Source organism: Uranotaenia lowii, chromosome 3, assembly GCF_029784155.1.
Source record: "Uranotaenia lowii strain MFRU-FL chromosome 3, ASM2978415v1, whole genome shotgun sequence".
Lineage (NCBI taxonomy): Eukaryota > Metazoa > Arthropoda > Insecta > Diptera > Culicidae > Uranotaenia > Uranotaenia lowii.
In genome coordinates this window covers 90,245,830-90,267,265 of record NC_073693.1, presented here as the reverse complement: position 1 = coordinate 90,267,265, position 21,436 = coordinate 90,245,830, and the positions used below count along the sequence as shown (strand labels likewise).

The 21,436-nt window shown below is 36.3% G+C and overlaps 1 protein-coding gene across 10 annotated transcripts in view; it reads left to right on the top strand.

The window, feature by feature from the left end:
- The window catches only part of LOC129754770 (uncharacterized), a 601,388-nt gene extending 588,626 nt beyond the window's left edge, over nt 1-12,762 (top strand). For all 10 annotated transcript variants that reach the window (XM_055750995.1, XM_055750997.1, XM_055750993.1 and 7 more), the window contains one exon: nt 9,022-12,762. In XM_055750995.1, coding sequence (XP_055606970.1) covers nt 9,022-9,146 — 125 coding nt within the window. In that variant the 3' untranslated portion in view covers nt 9,147-12,762. The remainder of the gene's footprint in view (nt 1-9,021) is intronic.
- Nucleotides 12,763-21,436: the final 8,674 nt, after the last annotated feature.

The following is a 21,436-nucleotide window of genomic DNA, read 5'->3' as shown; positions in this document are numbered from 1 at the left end:
CTCCTTCAAAAAAGTAAAAGGCGATCTTGCTACGAAGAAAAGAAAATAAATACTCAGAAAAAATCATTGGATTTCTCCAACAACGGTTAGAAAAAATTCTCATCATGAGCAATATAAATCATCCTTTTATTTTTCAGAAAGAATCCATAACGTCTAGGCTCCACAGCAAACTGAGAAAATCTTTTTTTTTTTTACTTTGAGGCAAAAAATTAGATTTTCATTGAAGCATACAAACAAAAAACAATCACTTTTGTTCCGGAGAAAAACTATGTCTTAAAGAAAGTTCTACAAGCTCGTTCAACCACTAGATACAAAAACCAAATAACTGTCAAAACCAAATCTTTCGAGTTACTACACCAAATGATTATTTTTTTAAAATTTACTTATAGGTTATTTACGGCCATTTGCTAACAATCATCTGAATTTATTTCTCTGAAGATACTTAGAGAATTATTTCTGCTAATTTGCAAAAATTATTCATGTTATTCAAGAACTTTAAATTCACTCAGTATGAGATCAAAATCATTATTATGCTGAAATAAATTAGTCTAACGACCAGTAAAAGACTTCCATTCAAACAAACAAAACCATTTAAAATCAGAAAATATTGTTCAATGCAGTTTGAAAGAAATTTTTTAAACAACCAAATTTTAATTTTGGTCAAGCAGTGAAAACAAAAACCAAATCGTTAATGACAAAATAACCTTTCATAGAACTACAACATTTATCTTTATTTTTTAATAGATTTGTAAAACTTGTATTTCAAACACTATAAGATTTTACCAATGTGTGTTAGTAAACATAATAAAAAAATAGTGTTCTGATTTGTGTTTTCCATTTCTGTCGATGTAAGTTTGTTGTAAGTTCATGAACGATTTGAACTGCTCTTTCATTTTTAAAATTTCTGTTTCTCATATTTATCGTACAAAAAATTGACGAAAAGCTAAACTTATCGCGATATCTCAATAAAATCTAATATAGGTTTTGGAAAAAATAAAAGAAAATTAGGATGAATTCAAAACAACTGATTGATAACAGAACAAATCAAAAGCACATAGTAGGCAAAATGCAATCATGCAAATTAAAAAAAAGTTTTGATCTAATGAAAATATAGCCAAAAAAATCACAAAAAAAGGAGAAAAAACATACCTTGCTAAAATATGTTCTACCGGTGTTCATACTGCAAAAACTGGATACAAAAACACATCAGGCAAATGATGGTAAACAAAATTAACACCACCGGAAAATCTCCACAATACAGCAAACTTTTCCGTCGCAATCCAACCGCAACACAAGCAGCCCATCTCTAGTCAGACACAACCGATGCCAAACCCTGGTCCAGCAATAGCAGCACATCCTCGGAATGATTCACAAAATCCACTTAAAAGTTTAACCTTTTCGAAAAAATCTAGGTTGCATCCATCGTGCTTCTGTTTTTCTAGGGCGCTCGGCAACTAAATCAAAATCACACTGACATTTCTTCTCTGAGTGAAGTGAGGTCACTCACCGACAGTGTGTCTAGTCCAGGTTTTCATGATAGGAGAGAATTTTGTGAAAAGCATAACTCTCACAAAACCAGATAGAAGCTGTCCAGGAAAAAAAAATATAAAAAAAAAATGAAAACTATAAATTGACGTAAAGCGGCATGATTCAGCCGAAAAAAATGCGTTTTCCAAAGTAAAAAATACACAATAAAATCTGCAAAAATTCATTGCTTATAAGCAAATAGTTTATCACCGTGGGATTGTTTGAAATAAAAACTACTTATGAAAAGCTGAAGCAACCATTAGTAGTAACACTTTCAAATCCCGCAACAAAATTGTACCATACTTACAATGCGGCATTAAAATATTGAAAATTAAAATTTTTACACTTGCCGCTTCCGTTCCAACCAAAAATCCTCCTCGTCGCCATTGAAGTAACCGGTTTATTTAAGGTTTTCCAGTTGATATCGCTTAACATTTTATATTACAACAGGGAAAAGTATTAAAAGGGGATTTCTTGTAGAAATAATAAAACAGGTCCGGTTCGGTTGATTGTCAGGTACAAAGAGACAGATTCTTTTATTCAGCTCATTATACAGAACTTCGCCAGCGAAGTTCTTCTCTTCTCAAACATACAGAGTTCCCAGAATGGGATTTGCCTTAAGTGTCGAATGTCTATTTAGCGGATACTATAACCACAGACAAACAGACAGGACACTCTGAAGAAAATCTGGTCAATTTTTCGCAAAGCGATTACACTGCCATCTATTGCCGACATTGCCTACCAATCAATTTCGATAATGAAAATGATCATGGTTACCTTTGACAATTTGGCGTTTTGTTTTGAAGAGTAAACAACCGTTTTATCATTTTCAGAACAGTATCTTGTTATTTAATCCAAGGTGGGTATATATTCAGGAGGTGTTCCCGAATAACGAATTCCCGAATCAGCCATTTTGGCTATGTAGGCTATGCAACTATACGGAACTCATGAAGTTTGTTTACCAACAAACCCCAGAAAAGCTGAGCAAAAAATAAACAAACTCATTGAGAGCCCCGCTCACTCCTCGCCTACTTACTATGAAAGTCGGAGAACCTAGTGTATCTAAGAACCTTGATTTAATCTGTATGTAGTGAAATGATTATGTTTATTTTTTTTAATATAGCAGCAGCAATAAACAGTGACTAATGGCTGCAAACCAGACCACGGCAAGCTTACAACCCTTCTTTTCTGAAGGGTAGCTAATTTTTGACGGTTATTCTCTGCTGGATTTAGATGAGGATGATTCATAATTCGAAAATGATAATTATACGTTTTAATGAAGAATTTTCAAAAACAACTCTGTGGAATTCCAGCTTGGTCCTGCCACAGTGATGCTCGTTGATCTGTCGGGAGTGGAGAGTGTTGACAAATTGTAACGGAGATCAAAACTGCAATTTATTAGTTTGTTCTCATTTCAAGTCCTTGAGATAGCCAAGTATTCAAATATTTAAGGATTATTAGAAGAAACTATGTTGTAGGTACCTAATTTTTTAATACGATTTATAGATTTCCCAAAAAACAAAAAAAAAACAAATAACTGCAACATTTTCATCCAACAATTTTTTTCCGACGTTTTTTTAGTAATATTTTTTATATAAATTTTTAAAATCTACAAAAATTTACATAAATTTATAAAAGATATGCTTCGAAAATCCTGAACGCTTTGCACAGAGAAACAAACTTTGAACTGTGCTCCATGCAGGACACAGGGGGGCACTTCTCGGAAGCTGGGACACTTCTAGGAAGCTGGGACACTTCTAGAAAACTTCACGATGTATGTCGTTTTCCGAATAATTTGCCGTGTCAACCTCTGAAAGCCGAACTCCAAGGTTCAACTTGGGTATGTTGGATTCACAGGCTGGATTCATGTCTTCTGAAAGAATTTTGCAGCTGATCAGACTCTCAGAATTAAATTACTACTAAGATACTACCTGCTTGTTTGCCTAGAAAACTACTGTTTCTTTTCAACAGCTTTTGCAATCCATGATCGATCTTAGCTTTCCGCCATGTAGAATCACTGTTCAGGCACCATCAAAAGTTCCAATAACCGGATATCGCCATGTAAGTTACAAAAGAGTTTAGAATTCCTATCCCCTTTTTTTTGCAGTTCACTAGGTTTCGGGTTGTCAAAGTAAACAAACAAAACCGCAAGGGCTACTACCATGATGAAAAATTATGATTTCTCTTTAATTGAAGCAGCGCTACCTGGTGGCGACATTGCCTAGCTCAGAAGTCGTTTTGCGAAGAATGAAAATAGAGTGTCCTGTCTGTTTGTCTGTGCTATAACATTATGTCCGAAGAACTTGTTAACTTGGCTGGAAATTAACACATATCTTGTTATAAAAATTTAAACTTATAACGCTCGGATTCGAAAAATCAGAACTGCTAGAGAAAATATTATCTATTGTTTACCGAGATTTGGTGCACTTAAGTTATTATAAATCAGATTAAATTTCATCGATCAAAAATCATCAGCAAGTTTATTCAGTTCATTCAGTTTTTTTTAATCAGTATAGTCTATGGAGCCACCACTAAATTAATATAACCTCAGCATATAAATACTCTTCTGGAACTTTAACAATATTCACTTCTCAAGCAAAACAAAATTTTCAACAGCAATGAAGTATTATCCTGCAGATTTAACAGAAATTGACATGCACGAAATATCCGAGAATACAATATTCCAAGTCATATGAAAAAAATGAGTAAACGCTCAAGATCTATTTCGAGTTGACAGAGTCAAGTACCTACATCAGCTAAACTTTTCATACGTAGTCTGCACACTGAGCATATTGAACCCTCATTCGTCCCTGAAATTTTTACTCGTTACAGACCCTGGATTGTAAATTTGACACTCCTGACTAACACCAATATCTATACCTCTCCTGTTTCAAACTCGCAAGAGCCTCGCCAGAAGAATCGATACGATTCTACTGGTGAGTTGAATTGCCTCTCTTCCCAATAATGTTCACTGGTTGACAGCCAGTAATGATCACTCCAGAACCTGTTCTTACTATAGCTGATATCAATTTGCTTGGCAGAAGATTTCTGTACGAAATTCCTGCCCTTTTGTCACGTGTCAGTACACTTCCAAAGTGAAAAATTTGTCTCCACTCATCAGTCATCGAGAATTGTCCTTCAAAGTGAATCGTTTTACGAAACAGCTTTCTGCATTTTTCCTCTCTAAGGACTGTATCGAAAACTCTTTAACTACATTTTTCTGTGAATAAAATTGAAATAAGTTTATTATCTAATTTTTCCTTTTCGGTTTATTGAAGATCATTATTATTAAAAACAATATCATAGTTTACAAAAGTAAAAAAAAATGTTCTGAAGAATGATTGCACTTTTGATGAAATGCCTTCCATCAGATTCTGCACAGTAGCTTTTGTGTATTTCCTAGATGCTGCCTTCTTTTTTTTCTCGGATTTTTCCATGCTTTGAGAAATTGTCCCCTTTTTCCTAAAGATCCTTTTCACAATCGCCCAGTATCGTTCAATCGGTTGAAGATCTAGACAATTTGGTGGATCGATGTTTTCTAGACGAATCGGTTGTTGTTGTCTGAAAATCACTGCAGTGAAGGCTTGGTGTAATGTACAAATGCCAAATTTGACCAGAAGAGAGGGGGATACTGATGCTTTTTATAGAGGGACAGCATTCTTTTTTTTTCAAGCGTTCATCTTAGTAAGCTTGAACATTTATTAGCATAGCATAGCATAGCATAGCAAAGCATAGCATAGGGTGACTACACACATCTAGCATTGGCTGATACACGAGGTACAACTATTAATCAAGCCCAACACAAGATGCCAAAATGAGTACCTGGATTCAATACTCATTTCAAGTGTTGTTATTGAGAATCAGTGTGGTACCACAATGCACACCGTGGCACGTCAATGTAATCATATAGGGGAGATGAGTGCATAACGAGCACCCGAGGCATAATGAGAACTACGCTTTTCTACGAAAGTGCGTATTTTCTTAAATAAATTTTCATGAGGATTTGTTTCGTACTTCCTATAGTATTAATTTTTCACAGAAAAAGGAATCTCCTTATCATCTTTACAGAGATATTTAAAATAAACTAGCTTGGTTCTAAAGTTACGAAAATATTATAATTTTTGAGCACCACGAAATAAGCTCTTATGATCTTAAAATAACCTTGATCAATAATGTACGCACTGCAACATGATGTACACATTGTTTCTCAATTTTTACCATCATAAAATTTTTGATTTTTCACTTTTATCAATTTTAAAACACGTTTTTACTTAAATTTGTTGACTAGGGGTATATAGAGCACCATATTATCGAGGCATAATGAGCATTTTCTACCGTAGAATCTAGCAGCGAATTAAAATTGATTTAAAGCGCCACACCTTGACTAGTTTTCATCCGACAATTTAGCCTATTGGTAAGGTGTCGGAGAGGTAATCAAAAGACTAGAGTTAGATTTCTGTTCGAGGTGATTTTTTTTCCATTCACAATTCATGATCGATTTTTTTATTGTTACATTATACGGCTAGTAGCATCATCCTCCGAACAAAGCACTTAATGTATGAGCGTGCGTGAATTGTTTGTATTCTACAAACAGACCTAGATTATTTTGTTATTGCTTTGTTTGATGAATCTACGACTCACCTGACTTCATCGAATTGAATTCGCTGCTAGATTCCCCGGCAAAAACGTACATCTTGCTCTGATTAATGGTGCTCATACTGCCTCAGGGGGGGTTCTCATTATGCCTCCACAGTGGCTGGTTTTCAGCTTTTGGCAATTTTTTTTTAAATGCATTTTTTAACGTTTTCATCTAGTTTTTCACGTTTCAGCCCGTTAGGGAATAGGCTTTTCAAGTGTCTGAACACGAAACAATAATGTAACCTCCATATTATAGCTATTTTCTATGGTTAAATAACCGTTTTCCTTAAGGTGGCCATTATGCCCCCATCTCCCCTAGGGATAGTCTGGACAGCTAAATGAACTTTTCAGGTGCAGAGAACTCATACGACCCTACATATAAAGATGCTGTTTCAGACAGGAAAGGGAAAGGTTATTCGTTTTGTTGGAAAATCCTACTTGGCAGATAGGATTGATGAATAAGGAAAAGTAATGTAGTTTAAACTTACGAAAGTATTCAACACTTCTTCGAAATGAACCTAAATTGAATGGACAGTTCTCACCATAAAACGACCATTACTGCGCCAACAGGGACTGGGATACATCCAGAGAAAACTTGTAAGCGATTAACTGCTGCCGAATCTGCCATGATTTTGAATTAGGCTTCTCCGAAAAGCTCTTCCGGCCATATTCCATTTCGTACGTTATTCAATCCGGAAAATTCAGGTCCACACGATTCGATTCACTTCACTTTTAATGTTAATTTTAGAAAATTTTCTCTATTTTTAATTTTGCTGCTGAGAAAAACACACCCGCCATCACCACAGCAAAGCCTACTTCTCTCCCTTAGTAAGCTTGAACATTTATTGTACCTTTTATGAATAAAATATTTGATCGCATACCACAGGTACAAATAGCTTGCAATACTAGAACATTCTGCCCAATTTTTTAATGCCATCGTGCTGTCGGCATTATCCACCTCCTCGTCCGTCGATTTCGTGTATAATTGTGGCCCGAGAAGCGTTCCTGAATGACGTAGGTTTCGTCGTCCATTAAGATGCACCTGTTGCTGTTGTCCTGAATCTGTTTTTTTTTATCTGGATTGATTTTAACTTCTAAAAGCCATTCATCCCTCTGAATCCGTACAAATTGATTGCACAACAATTTTTGCTTGCATGTACACAGAAAAAAGTTCACCCGCTTTTGAGTAAACTAGTTTAAAGTTGCTTTTGACATTTCGATACAGTTCAGTTTTGAGCATGTTTAGGCAATAAAGCTTTACAGACAGCATTGTCAGATGTCAAAAGTCACAGATAGTTCATATCTAAAACTCTTGACGAATTTGAATAAATTCTTTCAACTTTCCATAGTTTATGTTTCTATTCGTCTTCGTGAAACTTTACTCGTGCATGGTTCTGACTTTGTTATAACTAAACCTTAGTGCCAGGACTTTGAACTCCTGACCAAAAATGGTCCCTAAGAATCCGAAGCAGGTCACTCAGAGTCAGTCAATGGCTACTCAAAGCTAGAAATAGGTGTAAGTGTAATGCCCGGTTCAAAGTTCAAGTGAAAATGAACGTGAAAACATTTTATAATGTCAACAACTCAAAAACGCGACTGAACTAGCATTTGTAACATGGGGTACAGCATGATGGTGGAAGCGATGGGGAATGGTTGTAAGATAAAATACAGATAGATTACAACTGTGTTTATATCGATTTCTCCGGTTTTCACCGCGGAAATTTCATCATGGCGGGGGAATCAGAATAAAAATAGTTCTATAAGTTTTCACGAGAAGTTAAAATGCGCCTTAAGATGAAAAAGATCACTCAGAGCCAAGGTCCCAGTGAACTCTAATCGGCAGAGAGATAACTCAACTCGCCGGTAGAATCGTACGATCCTTCCGACGAGGTTCATGCGGCAAACATCCGATCGGCCGAGATAAACAGGCCATATGCGTGCCTAGGATGAGGGCCACGAAATAATCGACTATAGATTCAAGAATACGCAACCCAAGGAAACAAACAAACACGATCCAATTTTAGTATTCTTCCTCTCTGCGATCAGATGTTGCAAAATTGAAAGATCCTCACCATCAGAAGAGTCGTTACGATTCTACTTGCGAGTTGAGTTACCTCTCTGCCGAATAATGTTCTCTGAGGTAATACCGGTAATGATCACTCCAGAGCCTGTTCTTGCCGTGGTCTATAGCTGATTGTAATTCTCTTGGTCCTTTTGTTTAGACATTGTTTTATCCTATTTCACGTAACCGAGGGGCTTCTGTTGCTTACCAAAATTATACGGCTTACCATCAGGCACATACTCTCTGGAGCCACCCTTGCTTAGGTTTCTTACACGGCCAATCTAACAGTCGGTCGTTCAAAAACTCCGAAATTTATTTACACTCGACGAAGCTTTCCAGCTGCTCCGGTAAAGGCCTTGACGACGCGACTTACTTTAATCCATGAGTTCCTCGAAGTTTTATCCAAGATTATCAAGAAAGACAGAGAGAATTTTTTTGTTTCGATTATAGTCGTCTTAACATCTTTATGTCATTCGCGACTTATATCAACGATGTAGTTGGCGGACAGTCATTGAAAAACTTATTCGGTACAACTGTGATCGATGTTTACTCATGGGGTCGAACTTATGGACATCGGCTCAGGAAGCAACTGACTTGCCAACTGAGCTACATCACATGCCCTTAAAGAGAGAATGTTCTCTGCTGTATTATACAGTATAAAATTCGTATCTTGGTAATCTCCGATAGCCTGAAAGCTTACTGACTTTATCCGGTTCGAAGGACCGTTTATGGAATAGCTTAATATTTTGAGACACTACAGGCTTCTCATTTATTCCTTTTTCAATTCCCAACAGGTGATAACGAGGACGTCGACGAGTACGTCCCGCCGCCGGCCGTCGTGATGGGCGGACGCGAATCCCGCGGCAAATCCCCGGTTACCCCGTCCTACCGGAGGCCCCCACCGTACGTGTCCCCTTAGAAGCAAGCCCCGGGCGTTGCCGCCGCCGGCAGCCACACCAATAGAAGCATGATGATGGGCAATGGTGGCGGCAGCAACAGCAACAGCAGCAGCATTAGTGCCACAACAACAACGACCACGACGATGACGGCAACGACCAAGACGAAAATCGGGAATGGCGCTGCCGTTCCTCAGCCGCCGCCACTTCCTACCTACAATCAGCCGCCAGCGACGGCGACGGCGGCGTCGGCGGCTGGGTTTTTCCGAGGATCAGCCGCTGTTGGTGGACGACCGATCCTTCGGTAGATTTTAAGTGATGGAAGAGTTTTGGAAAAAAAAAACTAGCACAGGGGTGGTCGTCTTTCGAAAGGATGAACAGTTAAGAGAAGAATTTCGTATTTTTGTAAGAAGTGACAGGAAGGAAGGGAGACGTAAATCAGAATCGGATACTAGCTGAAGTAATCAATTTATAGTCATCAACCGTACGTTAAGACTCGAAGTTATATATGATCATTATTGGCAGATAGCGCTTTTTTTCGTTTTCTTTTTGTTTATCAAAAACCAATGGTGAAATAACACGTTTTTCGTTTATACTTGTACACTAATTGATTCGTAAGCCGACAGTAGAACTTTCCTTTTTTTTCAAACAAGCCAGATAGTTTCAACCTTTTCAATCCCTCGAGGTTGTCTTATAATTTTTCGTGAAAAAATTTACCCCGAGGGAAACGCACAATCAATTATAACGATTAGTTATTAGTTATAACTAGAGTTTGAACCAACCTTTTATTGAAAAAAAAATCAACCCAAGCAGTATAAGAGAGCTTAAAATGATAGAAAATTTATCACATACGAATCAGTTTTTTCCCTAAACAAAAGTAAAACAAAAATACAATCGGCTAGAGGTAGGATTAATATTATTAAAACAAACAAAAAAAAATAAGTATGGATATTTCATCCCGAATTAAGATTTAAAGTCTTCATCGTAAAATATGGATTAAAGTACTAACAAGAAGAAGAGGAAAGAAGAAAAAACACGAGCGGGCTTGTGATTTTATAAATTACATCAAAGCCGACAGTCGCAGCCGACATTTATCAAAAATTCACGCTAAGCTGCTAAATGTTTAGAGCGTAAAGCAACTGCAACTGCATTATTCGATTATCGGGACGAAGAAAAAAAAAACGTGTGTGGGTGAGCGTGCGCGATTAAAAAAAATAATCATTTTGAGTAAATTACACAAAAAAAACAACGGAACACGACTTGCGACGATCGCAAGAGATAAAACTTGTAAAAATTGATCATTATTTCTTAGGAGCATACAACATGTAGGATTATATACAGATATAAATGTAGGCCAAGCGAAAGTAAAGAGAAAAAAACAAATTATTGTGACAAAAAAACACAACAAACTCGTACCCAAATCGAAGGAAAAAAATTGAAATGTACCCTGTACTAAATGGAATGAACTTACTTCAACCCTGTTTTCCTAAAAGCTTTTACAGAACCAAACCGATAAGGGTGTCAAACCTCCAAAATAGAAATCGAATAGAAACCACTTTCGTAAATTTGTAGCACAAGCTAAGATCTCATAGATCCATTTTTGATTTTGTATCTTGGTTTTTTTAATTGAAAATCTCTTATTTGTTGAATTACAGTCTTGGTCAAATTCGAAAAAGCAAGTTAAAAAAATTTCCATTAACAAAAAATGAAAGTTTGAGCTACATTAAAAATCAATCTCCAATGCAACTTTAATTTTATTTTTCATAAAATTTCTCAACACTCGCAACAAACTGCCATATTTTGTGAGAAGAAAGATTTAAACGTTTGTCAATGCTCGATTCTCGAATATCGTTTTCTATTTATCCCTAATTTTGGAAGTTTTTCCCGAGAACATTTGGAGTAAATCGAGATAAGATTTCCCCGGGCATCGAATTTACCCCCTCAAGCAGGACCACGCCAAATAAAAATAAAGCATTTAACAAACACAACCATTGGTTTCCATACATTGTAAACGTAAATATCAAGAATAAATAAGCACATCCATTTGAAGAAAAAAAAACAACAACGATTTTACAGCTGAAAAAATAGGGAAAACAATCAGATCCATTTACGAATTTGAAAATGGGAAAACAGTCAAGTGTTTGGTCATAGATTTGCTTTTTCTGTGAAATAATTCAGAAAAAAATCTTATAAAACATATTTTCAATCGACGTAAGGATATTGTCTTATTTAATTTAGAACTCTATTCGAAAAAAAACCTATGTATTTTGAGATAACGTGAAGGCAGAAAACTTTGTTCTTTTGTTTCGATATTCACGATAAAAATAAAAATTATTTAAGTCAAAACAACTTACTCATCTGTACAGCTGTTTCGTTTAGATGTATTATTGGATCATTATTACGCAAATGCAAAACAAAAAACGCCCATATTTCAAATAACACACGTGTAGAAACAAGAAGAAAAAAAACAAAACTTAAGCGAATATACAATTACGTACGTACTTTAAGTATACTCTCTGCACCGACGAAGCTTATTCGATCTCTTTGTACTGCTAACATCCCTCTGAATTTTTCTAGACCCCCAATCAGGAGAGAGAAAAAGTGAAAGTAAAAGGAAGCCCGAACCAAAAATCTTACTGACTACCTATATTATAGAAAAGAATAAAAATCAACCTTCCAGACTGATCAAAACAACCCAAAACACTCACAAACAACAAGCACTTTCAACTTGAATCAATCTTAAACAAAAAAAAAAACAACTAAAGCAGGAAACTTTTCAAACCATACTTGAACAGCAAAAAATGATATGAAACGAATGTCTAACCAAAAAAAACAGTGTCCACCATGTGTCTAAAATAGAAAACAAAATGTTAAATTAATGAAAATAAAATCACATCCAGAAACACACACAAAAGAAAAGAAAAACGGAAAGCAAATGCCAGAATAGAACGATTAAAATAGAAAAAAAAACAATGACTCAAAACATTAGCGAGAAACTTTACAACAAGCTGCTGTATTAAGATGGGAAATAGTTTATACTCAAGCACTGATAGAGAAATATACATGAGAAAAAAAAACTAAAGTATAAATCAATTGAAGAAAAAGCCAAGACAAATGTCTTCGTCAAATGCCATATAAAAGTTTCACACGAGTCGTTCAAGAAAGAGATAAAATAGTAAATGCACACATACAGTCAAACAAAGCGAACTAGGTACCTAGTTTATAGTTAAGGGTCAATAGAGAATCTCCCGAAAACGGACAGCTCCGAACGAATGAAACTCACGAAACGTAAACACAACCAAGAGGGGAAGTTTGGAAGGCAGAGGAAGGCAAAGAGTAGAAAAAAAACGACGAGATCGGACGGGATTAGTACTAAGTATGCCAATAAGAAATCCCGCGAACAGCTTCTTTCAAAAAAGTGACAAAACTGTGCGAAATAAGAGAGAAACGAAATAGAACAGATACCTTTAATGTCCGTTAGTCGGATGTTGAGTGTAAGAAATAAAACAGATACAACCACACACACAAACTCACATGCAGACACAAACTAACGCAAAGAACAGAAATGAGAGGAGGAGAAAAAAAAACAAACGAGTAACCAAATTGTACATTTTTTTAATAAAATATAAGAAAAGTAAATGACTGTGTTTTTATTACATTTTAAGAAACTCCTTTTTTTTATTTCTATCGAAAATCCTCAAAACGGCCTTAATTTCTGCTGTTCACCTTTCATCGTTTTAAAATAAGTGCTGATAGATTGAAGTTATTCATTCTTGGGTGATTCTCGATTTAATGTCGCTTTCAAACTAATTTTCTATCAAAGAGTGGCTCCAGAGAGTACATCATATGTAAATCAAGTCCTGCCAGAAAACGATCTTTACAAAACAGAGCGATTTAAATTATCATTGAAGTGTAAGAAATATTATCATCTCTTGGCTTTGCTAATTAAACTTTTTGCAAAGTTAAACAAAAAATTCCAACAAACAATTATAGGAAACTCATAAAATATCTGTTTTGAATATCTGTCAACTCGTTCCGCGAGCATTTTTTCAGGTGGTTTTAATTCGCTTTTTCTCATAATAATTTCATATAAAAAGATCAGTTTTCAATTAAATTTCAAGAAGCTGTAGTTACAGTATTGGACAATACAACTGAAACTATTTTCACAACTTTATTAAATCAACTATATACACCATTCAAAACATTAAAGAACCAAGTTGGCCTTGCTCGAATACGGACGCATATTTTTCCGCGGTCCCTATTTGTTTCGTAAATCCTCGAAATAATGAAGTTTTACTTATTCGAACAGTGCTGTGAAATGTTTTACGAAATCAATCAATCCCCGACCGGAAGTATTAACGTTCATGGCTTCGACGGCCAAAGAAATCAATTCTTGCTGGTACATTTGTGTTATTCTGAGGACGAAATGCACGTTTGAGTTTGTGAAGAAAAAGGTTTTTTTTTCAATACTGGCTCGAGTAAGGCTGTTTTATTTTTCGCGTCGCGTTCTGCTAACCTGAGGACAACATAGACATTTGAATTTGTGAAGAAAAGTGTTTTATTTTTCAAAACTGGTTCGATTAAAAAGATGCATTTGTCTATGCAACTTGCAAATGCAACTTGTGCATTTGTCTAAGCCAAGAGGAAGAGGCGTATTCAGATTTTGGGAATTGTGAAGAATCGATGATTAATTTGAAACAAACATTCAATTGAAGTTATTTTGTTCTGGTGGTAAAGAGGGAAGAACTACATATTATACAATGTGTTTCATAAACTTTGTAAGTTTGTGTTTAGCGTCAGCGAAGAACCAACAAAGAAAAAGAAATTAAAGGGACGACAGCGTCGCTGACCGTTTTTACGCAGATTGCTTTGATTTCTTCAAGAGGAAAGCAAAATGTTGAGGAAGAAATTTAGTTCAACAAAGGAATCAGCTAAGTAGATCTTGAAGCATTCGTTTCATGTTTATATATTCACTAGCTGACCCGGTGTGCTTTGCTACACCCTTCAAAATCAAATGATATTTTCAGAAATTATTCAAATTCTTATTTTTTTGTTGGCATAATTTTTATTCATATTTTAACATAATTCATAAGCAACCGCAATAAAATGAGAGCTGCAGCTGGAGTTTCGAATTGCAACACAAAGATAACTTAAACTCATATTCTGAATCTGGATCTTTAAATTTGTGTTAATGATCGGATAATTTCAATCTGTTTCTTTAAGCTTCGCCCTAAAAAAGGAGGGTCTCAAATTAATCGTACCCAAACAATCTAACTTATAAAATATGGTTGTTTTTGCTTGATATGTTCTGGATTTATGCTAAAAAACTGATAAGAGAGCCCCCTCCCCCCTGTCCTTCCCTCCACCCCCTGCTGAATGGAGATCGTGATCTTCAATAATCAAACCCCTTTTTTCGTTCCCAAAAATCCTCTTGTATGGAGTGCTGCCGCATGGAGTGCTGCCTGCCCTACGTACCAGAGACAACTGAAATGGACGAAGCAGAAAACGGACTACTCAACGTAGCAACTAGCAGTACCAGTCGAATCTCCTGGTCTCCCAGGTAATGTGAGAACGAGTATATGTTTAGTCGAAGCCTCAGATTCCGCACCTTCCCTAAATGACCCTCAATTGCAGCTGCGGGGTTCGAGTGCGAGCACATCCACCCGAGCCAGCACTCACTCTCCAACATCTAACGACCACGATACCCCAGCCCCGGACACTCCATCCTCGCCGAAATCTGCACCACCCGCTAACGGCCGAATCCAATCGAGTTCCATCAGTTTCTATTACCAGAATGTACGAGGACTCCGAACGAAGGTAGAGGAGTTCCTGTTGGCAATCGGTGACGATGAATATGACGTCATCGTTCTGACCGAAACGTGGCTTTGTGACTACATCAGCTCGCAACAACTCTTCGGCCACGAATATTCCGTTTTTCGCAACGATAGAGACGCAATATCCACCGGGAAGAAACTTGGTGGAGGAGTTTTGATAGCTGTCTCCAATAGGCTGATCTCACAACTTGTAGTAACTCACGCTACCGGTCTCGAACAGCTGTGGGTGAAAATCGACGGCAAGCAACAGAACATCTGGGTAGGTGTCGTTTACTTAAGCCCTGATATTTCTAACTTAGAATCGCCTATGAGTTTGCATTTAGATACGTTGACGTCTGTAGTGAATTCCATGAATGAACACGATGCTCACGTTATGTTTGGTGATTATAACCAGCCTAACCTAGTATGGAATGCGCATCCCGATGGGTTTATGTACTCAGATCCAACAAAATCTACATTTTCGCACGCAAGTACTCTTTTGCTTGACAGTATTTCGATGATTGATTTTCTCCAAGTTAACTCGATCAGAAACTACAGTGGTCGTATTCTAGATCTGATTTTTGCTAACTGTATCGCATCTGAAAACTTGCAATTGTGGCGCGCTGCAGAATCTCTGGTACCGGAAGATAGATACCATCCCGCGATTTCCGGGAAAATTGCCATTCGCCCTCCTGTTACTTTCTTCGAGCCGACGTTGGACCTTCCACTGAATTTTAACAAGGCAGATTTTATTGCATTGAATAATCTGCTTCAATCAATCGATTGGGACTTTTTACAAAACGCCGACTGCATTGACTCTGCGGTTTTATGGTTCACGACGGTAATTAATGAACTCTTCCGTGACACAGTCCCCACCCGCCGCCCTCGTCCTAAGCCACCCTGGTCGAACCACCATCTTAGGACACTCAAACGCATGCGCGCTTCTGCTTTGAGACTTTTCTCGAACCATCGTAACCCGGAAACAAAACGTGCTTTCGCAAGAGCAAGCAACGAGTACAGAAGATACAATCGGGTGCTCTACGCGAAATATTTGACTTTTAAGCAACAAAGTCTGAGGGAAAATCCTAAGAGTTTCTGGAGCTTCGTTAACGAAAAAAAGAAAGAATCTGGGCTCCCATCGAAAATGTACCTTAATAATCAAATAGCCGATTCTGCCTTTGCTCAATGTAAGCTTTTTGCCGAGCATTTTTCGAGTGTCTTTGTTGAATCTGACATCGGACATGTGCAACTAGACAAAGTGCTTGAAACTGTTCCTTCTGGAGCCGTTAACATGACGCTACCCATTTACACTGAAAATGACATCTGCACTGCAATCGCCAAAATGAAATCCTCTGCATCACCGGGCCCGGACGGAATACCAACTCTGGTGCTTAAAAGATGTGCAAAAAATTTATGTAGACCACTGACTTACTTAATCAATCTATCTCTGTCGACTGCCTGCTGCCCGACCCTTTGGAAAAAAATCAGTCATGTTTCCCGCATTCAAAAAAGGAAACAAGCAGGACATAACGAACTACAGGGAAGTAACTTCGTTATGTGCAGGATCAAAACTCCTTGAAATTCTTGTATCAAAGGACTTAATGTACAAAGCAAAGACTTACATATCAGTTGACCAGCATGGGTTTTTCCCCGGAAGATCAATTAGCACAAATCTAACGCACTTTATATCTTTTTCTCTAAAATGCATCGAAAAAGGTTATCAAATCGATACCATTTACACCGATTTGAAAGCAGCTTTCGACCGCGTCAACCACAAGATTTTGCTAGCTAAGCTAGACAAATTAGGTGTAGCAGACGTTATAGTAAAGTGGATGGAATCATACCTAACCGACAGAAGAGTATCAGTGAAAATTGGGTCTCATGAATCTAAGGAATTCCAGAACAACTCAGGCGTACCACAGGGGAGCAACCTTGGCCCGCTTCTTTTCTCTATTTTCTTCAACGATATCCTGTTAGCACTCCCCGAAGAGTGTCGGCTGGCATATGCTGATGACCTCAAAATCTATAGCAAGATAAAAACGAGCACCGACTGTCAGGACTTACAACGTTATATTAACAAATTCAGCGATTGGTGTTACATGAACTGCCTAGCTATCAGTATTCCAAAATGTGCTATCATTTCCTTCAGCCGCAAGACTAATACCATCAGCTGGCCCTACAACATATCTGGGTCACCTATTGAACGCTGCACCATCCCATGTCAAATTTGGTTTTATTTGCTTTGTAAAGTCTTGAGTTATGCATAAACTTGAGAGGAATAATTTGCCCGATTATTTCTCGAGTTATGCAAAAAAATTGTATGGAAGCCCCTTTTCCCTCTTTCTATCTTTCCGCTGAAAAAGGTGGGGCTTCAATTTAACATAAAAACATTTCTCGTATCCAAATACCCTCACATGCCAAATATGGTTCAATATGCTCGATCAGCTCTCTAATAATACTGAAAATTGTAAGGGAGACCTCTTCTCCCCCTTTTCATCCACCTCTTTGAAGGAGTGAGGGATACCAAATATTCATAGAAGAATTTCTCGTACCCAAATATCGATCCATGCCAAATTTGGTTCCATTTGCTGTTGTAGTTCTTGAGTTATGCAATAAAAATTGTATGAAACTTCCCTCCCTCTTTCCTTTCTCCCCGCTGGAAGAAGGAAGGGGTCTCAAACAATCATAAGAACATGTCACGTTCCCAAATACCTGCCCATGCAAAATTTGGTTCCATTTGCTTAATTAGTTTTTGAGTTATGTCAAATTAAAAAGAGGCCCCCTCCCCCCATTATTTTTCCCTACTGTGAAGAAGGAGGGGTCTCAAATAACCATAGAAATATTTTTCGTATCCAAATACATTCCTATGCCAAATTTGGTTCCATTTGCTTTATTAGTTTTTGAGCTATGTAAAAAAATATGAAAGAGGCCCCTCCCCCTTTCAACTGGAAAGAGGGAGGGGTCTCAAATAATCACTGAAATATTTTTCATATCAAAATACCTTCCCATGCCAAATTTAGTTCCAATATCTTGATTAGTTTTCGAGTTATATAAAAAATTGTAATGAAGCCCCCCTCCCCCCTTCCTATCACCCCACTGGGAGGAGAGAGGGGTACCTTATATTCATAGAAATATTCCCCGTCCCCAAATAACACCCCATGTCAAATTTGATACCATTTGCTTGGTTGGATCTCGAGTTATGCAAAAAATTGTCTTTTGTTTGGGAGGCCCCTCCCCCCCTTACTGTTAGGGGGAGGGGTCCCAAATCATAATAGGAACCTTCCCCGGCCTCCAATACTCCTGCCTGCTAAGTTTCACGTAAATCGGTTCAGTAGTTTCTGAGTCTATAGGGAACAGACAGACAGACAGACAGACAGAAATTCATTTTTATATATAACTAGCAGACCCGGTAAACTTCGTCTTACCATGTTCAATTTGGCGTCCATTTTCTATGTTTCCTAGTTTTCTTTACATTTCCCTTCTTTCCTTTTACTCGAATCGTCCCGCTCAATTCTATCAAAATTAAACCAAAGAATTTAAACTCAACGGGTCTTTTAAAATCCAATTTTTGTAACTTGTTAAATAAATAACTGTATGTTGATAATATGTATGTTTCATTTGCTGTATTCCATTCAGTAGATTTATTTCGTTTTGTTATATTGTGTTTAATATCGGGACAATTTTTGGAGTATTTGCCGAATATTTTGCCTAACGCAGCGCTTTCAGCTCCCAATTACCTTTGGATGGTGTATTTTTTAGAACTGTAGAAATGAAACACATAAGAAAAGATTTTTTACTAACCATTTTCAAACAGCTTATTATTCACCATTCTCATGCTTCGAAGCAGTTTGAATTAAAATCCATATTTTCACCATATTTTCCAAAAAGTTTCGCCTGATACTTAAGTTATAGACTTTACACATTTCAACTTAAAGTGTTCCCAACAGCACTTGTCATGGCATGAAATCTGATGATTTTGTGTATTGCTAATTCCTTTTTTTTATTCAAGCAAAAAATGCAAATGAATTCCTTTGAATTTTAACTCAATGAATCAAAGAAACGATTCGCTTTGAAAAGAGGAAAACATATGTTTAGATATATTCACCCATTATTTTAAAGATTTTAATTGAAGCAGTTTTGATTTGAAAATTTCCTGAACATTGTTGGTGGTGATCTGCGATTTCATTTAGGATTATGTTATATTTTTAAGATTCAATAACATTTAATTGATAAGCAGATTTTTTTTAAAAAAATTAATAGATTGAAGATAAATGATCTGTTCAGGCTACGATGGTTTCATGAGTTCATTTTATTTCCTGGAAATTATCATATAAACAAAACCTTAATAAAAATTATGTGTCTTTTTTACTTTAAATCTTAATTTCAAAAATGAAACACCTTTCAAATCCTAACGAATATCACCACAGTTCAACTTTCATATGCTCTGGAAAAAGTAATATTTTCAAAAAAAATATTAGTTATGTTGACAAAAAGAAATATTGAAGTATAAATTTGTCCCATTTATTGGGGCAAGTGAAAATACATAGGTCTTTTTACATGCGTCAGTGAAAAGACTTTAAAATTAATTTAATACTTGTTCTTGTTTGTCTGTTTTATCAACTTTCATTGATATATCCTAAGTTTTTCTCCGGAATAAATTAGAGCTTGGTACTTCAATTTCACTGAATGCTGTTCAACCAAAAGACCTTGATTTACAAAGACCTTTATAATAATTTTGAATATAAGCTTCAGATTCAACACTCGGGATATCCTTTCTGGCCATGACGATAAAATTCTTAAATTGTAGATGTTTCATAGCTAAATTGCGCGTTTTCACTTATTACACCTAAGAAATTACAGGAATTAATAATATTTTTAACACTATCAGGTCATATTAAAAGTTCATCATAAAAATCTGCTGCCCCTGGAATATCAATCACGAAAAAACTTTTCAACAAAAAAGTGAATCAAAAGTCTTTTCTATATAGCAAAAATATGAAAAACAAAAATACACTTTTCATGTTAAGTTTGTACTTGAATTGTGTGTAAACAAACAGTAAACGTGTAAACAGTTTTTTGATGAATGATTTTAAAAAAGGAGTTAAGTTTATTTAATCAATTTTTTTTGGGCCAAACAATTTTTAGATGAAGAAATAATGTATACATTTTTTGTAAAATTGGATAGTTTGCACTTGCTCTAGTTTACTTTCTTAATTGAAAATTCTTCCGGAAAATTCATGTCCTCACTTTTTGTTATTAAAAAGAAGATTATTTTATTGATAACTTCAATTTACGTTTGCGAAAAAATCAAATAGTTCATTCGGCCTTTGAAAACTTCAATCCTATCTAATCTATTTCAAAGAACAGACTCTGGTTGAGAGATCGAATGACCAAGTTGGTTAAAATCCTGTATAAATAAACAAAATAGAATAGAATAGACTCTTGTTCAGTTAATGTGTCTAGCGTTCTAGGCGTATTGGATTATGCGAAATTGAACGTAAAGCTTCCCAATTTCTTATTTTCAAACGTCCGCAAAGTGTCAAACATTATTTCATATTTATCTTTACCAAATTCATATTTTTTGGACATCAATTTACTACTTAAATTAACACGAATTAAAAATGATTTTAATATTTGAAATCGTTTATGTGGTTTTGATTCGATCGATAAAATATCAATCCGTGTCACATCTAGGCGTCATTTATTACCATGTGCTGTGAACAAATAAGCAAGAAAAAAAACACATCTAGGTTGCATATCGCCCCACGTGCATAAGAAATATAGGTACTTGGTTGAGAAATAGGCGCCTAATGTTTAAATTTTTCCAGCGATCAATGAACAGTATGCTTTGTTTACTATTATCTTGCATCGACGTTTGCTAGCGACGCCTCGCCCATGGAGACGAAAAACAAACCCCTCGAAGAAAAAAAAATCTCTAAAAATGGAGCTTGACTTTTCAATTTCAGATTTTGGCCAAACAAATATTATATGTTTTATTCGATCAGCAAAATGTCAACCTGAGTCACATCTAGGCGTCATTCATAACCATGTGCTGTAGAAATGAGCTAGGAATCAAGAACAAAAAAAATCACATCAAGGCTTCATATCGCCACCACTTGCATTGAAAAAATGCTTGGTTGAGAAATACGCGCCAATATATTCTCACTGATCAGTGTGCTATGCCATGGTTACTATCTTCTAACGACGTCTGCTCACGACGCCTCGACCTTGGAGACGAAAAACAAACCGCCCAAAGGAAAAAAAATCTCGAAAAAATGGAAGCCATGACTTTTATTTCATTCAAAAAACTACAAATTTAATTATTACGGACAATTGATGCGACTTTCTGTTGTTTTTATTCGATATAAACCGATTCGCATGGCTACAGAATATTCTAAAAATAATTTCATTCGAATCGTTTGGGTCATTTCGGAGGAGTAGTACTACAAACACCGTTACAAGAGAATTTTATATAATAGATTACAGGATGGAGTCCTGGT